The sequence below is a fragment of the Vicia villosa genome, linkage group LG4 (genome assembly GCF_029867415.1).
Source record: "Vicia villosa cultivar HV-30 ecotype Madison, WI linkage group LG4, Vvil1.0, whole genome shotgun sequence".
Classification (NCBI taxonomy): domain Eukaryota; kingdom Viridiplantae; phylum Streptophyta; class Magnoliopsida; order Fabales; family Fabaceae; genus Vicia; species Vicia villosa.
In genome coordinates this window covers 5,604,961-5,607,609 of record NC_081183.1, presented here as the reverse complement: position 1 = coordinate 5,607,609, position 2,649 = coordinate 5,604,961, and the positions used below count along the sequence as shown (strand labels likewise).

At 35.6% G+C, this 2,649-nt stretch overlaps 1 protein-coding gene across 1 annotated transcript; it reads right to left on the bottom strand.

Moving 5' to 3' along the window:
* Nucleotides 1–1,744: 1,744 nt before the first annotated feature.
* On the bottom strand, nucleotides 1,745–2,428 carry LOC131595298 (uncharacterized). The gene is made up of 3 exons (XM_058867620.1): nucleotides 2,259–2,428; nucleotides 2,031–2,159; nucleotides 1,745–1,925 (listed from the first exon to the last, which is right to left on the bottom strand). The coding sequence occupies exons 1-3, from the start codon at nucleotides 2,426–2,428 to the stop codon at nucleotides 1,745–1,747; spliced, it is 480 nt and encodes a 159-aa protein (XP_058723603.1).
* Between the last annotated feature and the right edge of the window lie 221 nt (nucleotides 2,429–2,649).

Sequence of the window (2,649 nt, the reverse complement as noted above, 5' to 3'; positions counted from 1 at the left end):
GATTATCAAATTTTTATCTCTATCTACCCAATGTAAATGGAAATTGTTTTATTAAAAGAATAAATATATTTATAGATGTAATAAAGAACAAGATGAGCAAAATAACTTAATAAAAACTAACAAGGGAAAAAACGCAGTAAAAGATACCTCTTGTCTAATATGATTACTCTATCTTCTGAACTTCGGTTTGTCTGGTGTAGTTAGATAGATAGCTTGCAGCAGGGGCTGAAAAATGTTAAAGCCGCTGGTAAATACAAAAGGTGGATGAAGGAGATAAGGGAGATGAGTTTTAGTTTGAAGTGTTGGGAATATGCAGAGGGAGAGTGAGAGAAGTGGCTTCTAAGTTAGAGTGTTGGTTGAATTTATAATGGAATGAGTGAGAGAATGAAACAACTACTTTTTCTTTAGGCTTAATAACACTTTTAGTCCTCGTATTTTGATCAACTCACGAAACTGGTCCTGCATTTTTAAAACAGAACAAAGTCGTCCCTATACTTGCTTAAAGTTTGTAAAACTGATCCTAAACCCCATTTCCTCTCCAAAAAAGCTGATGTGGCCAGATTAAGTGTTTGACTAGGTACTTACACGTCATTAATTGTATTATATTGCTTTTACACGTCATTAGTAATATTAGATATAACATTTCAGAAAATAAAGAAATCAAATTAAAAAAAATTCCTTTTATTTTCAGTAACCCTAAATCCCAAATTTTATGTTCATCTCTCTCGTCAGCTTCAGATTTCTCTTCATCTCTTCGTGCCTCTTCACACATATCGTGTCTCTTCATCTCTTCATCTCAGTTCTACCATGTCAGCTAATTCTTATGTCGTATCCAACAACAGTTGCGTGTCACGAAGAAGACAGGTTCGCTGCTTCTGTGACCTTGATTCGCCACTCACTACCTTGTGGACGAAGGAGAATCTTGGGCGGAGGTTTAATGGTTGTGGTTTATACAAGGTAAACACCAGTTCGTATCTAAATGATTGAATTTTATTGTTGTACGAATTTGAGAAGCTGACCTGATTATGTATACTCGTTTAATGGCTGCTTCGTATGAATTCCAGTTGCAGGGACGAAAGGGGTGTAATTTCTTCAACTGGTACGATGAAGAAATGTCGGGTCGTGCTAAGGAGGTGATTTTGTCACTGATGAAGAGAATTGATGAAGACAAGAAGAAGGATAATTTGAAGATGAAACAAGATGACAATTTGAAAAAGAAGCTGAGATTCTGTCAAGGATTAGTTATATTAGTTGTAGTGCTCATTGTAGGATTGATATGTAATGTAATGTTGAAGAAGTGTTGAATTAATTGTCAAGAATCTGAATTAGGTTGTTTTAGTTGGTTGTTAATTGTTGTAGAAGCTGAATTAAGATGTTTAGAAGCTGAATTAAGTGATGTATGTTGTACTTTTCTGAAATGTAACTTGTTGAATTAAGTTGTTCCAATGAATTAGTTGTTGATTACACAAACATAATTGTCACGACAGCAAAAGAATAGTGTTAATTTTCAATATAGCCAAACATAAACATCCATAACAGATAAAGAAGGGTAATTGTCATTACATAAACATCCATTATATAGCAAAACAGAATTGTCATGACAGCAATGTATGCTGAATTGTCATTACACCAAAACATAATTTGACTGTGATCTACTTGTCAATACTACACCAAAATATGGACTATTTTTCATTACAGCAAAATATAACAGTCAAAACACCAAAATAAAAGGTCTAAGTTTCATCTAATTTTGAGATGGTTGTGGAGTCTGTGATCCCTGAGAAACAACCACCTCAACTTCAGTAGCACTTGTTTTCTGTTTCTTGTTTTTCTGCTGTCCACTAGAGCTAGCCTTGCCTGCTGTCTTCTGCTTGTTTCCTCCCTTAGGAATCTGCCTGTCAGCAGCACTTTTTCCCTTACATGTCCTTGTGTTATGTCCGTACTTGTGACATTTTTTGCATTTGATTGTCTTCAATTGTCTTGGCAGCACACCTGGTTTCCTTTATTCATCATTGGATTTGTTCCTTAACTTTTTTGGCCTTCCTGGTGCCCTTCTCATTAGGGGTGGATTGATGTACTCAGTATTTGTCACTGGCCATAGTCTTGTTCCATTTGAGGGTAGCACAATGTGGGAGTATGTGGCCAGACATTGTGTCTTCCTGCAAACACAAGATACACACATTATGGATACAAACAGATTTCACAACAGTTATGGATACAGACAGATTTCACAAAAGAATGCAGACAAAAGAATGTACCTATAATAGGTTGACACAAAATTTTCAACTTGCAAACCATTTTGCCAAATGCAGACAATAGAATGTTCACATGGTATACCAGTTAAGTCCCATTTTCGACAAGCACATGTCTTTGTTGTCAGATCCACAACATATGTATCTCTCTCATTAGATACACTGAACTTAGCCATTTGCTCATCACCATGCCATGTAGCCTTCCACCCCTTGCCTTCCTTTTGTAGCCTTCAATCCTTCTTTGAACATTAGGAAAAATATCACCATTGTGTCTTTCCAGCATTTTTCTTTGCTTCACAATCCTAACAGTTATATAATGCTTAATACCTTCAAGTAAAGAAATTATTGGTTTTTCCCTAATTTCAAGAATTGCCCTGTTGAATGCTTCACACATATT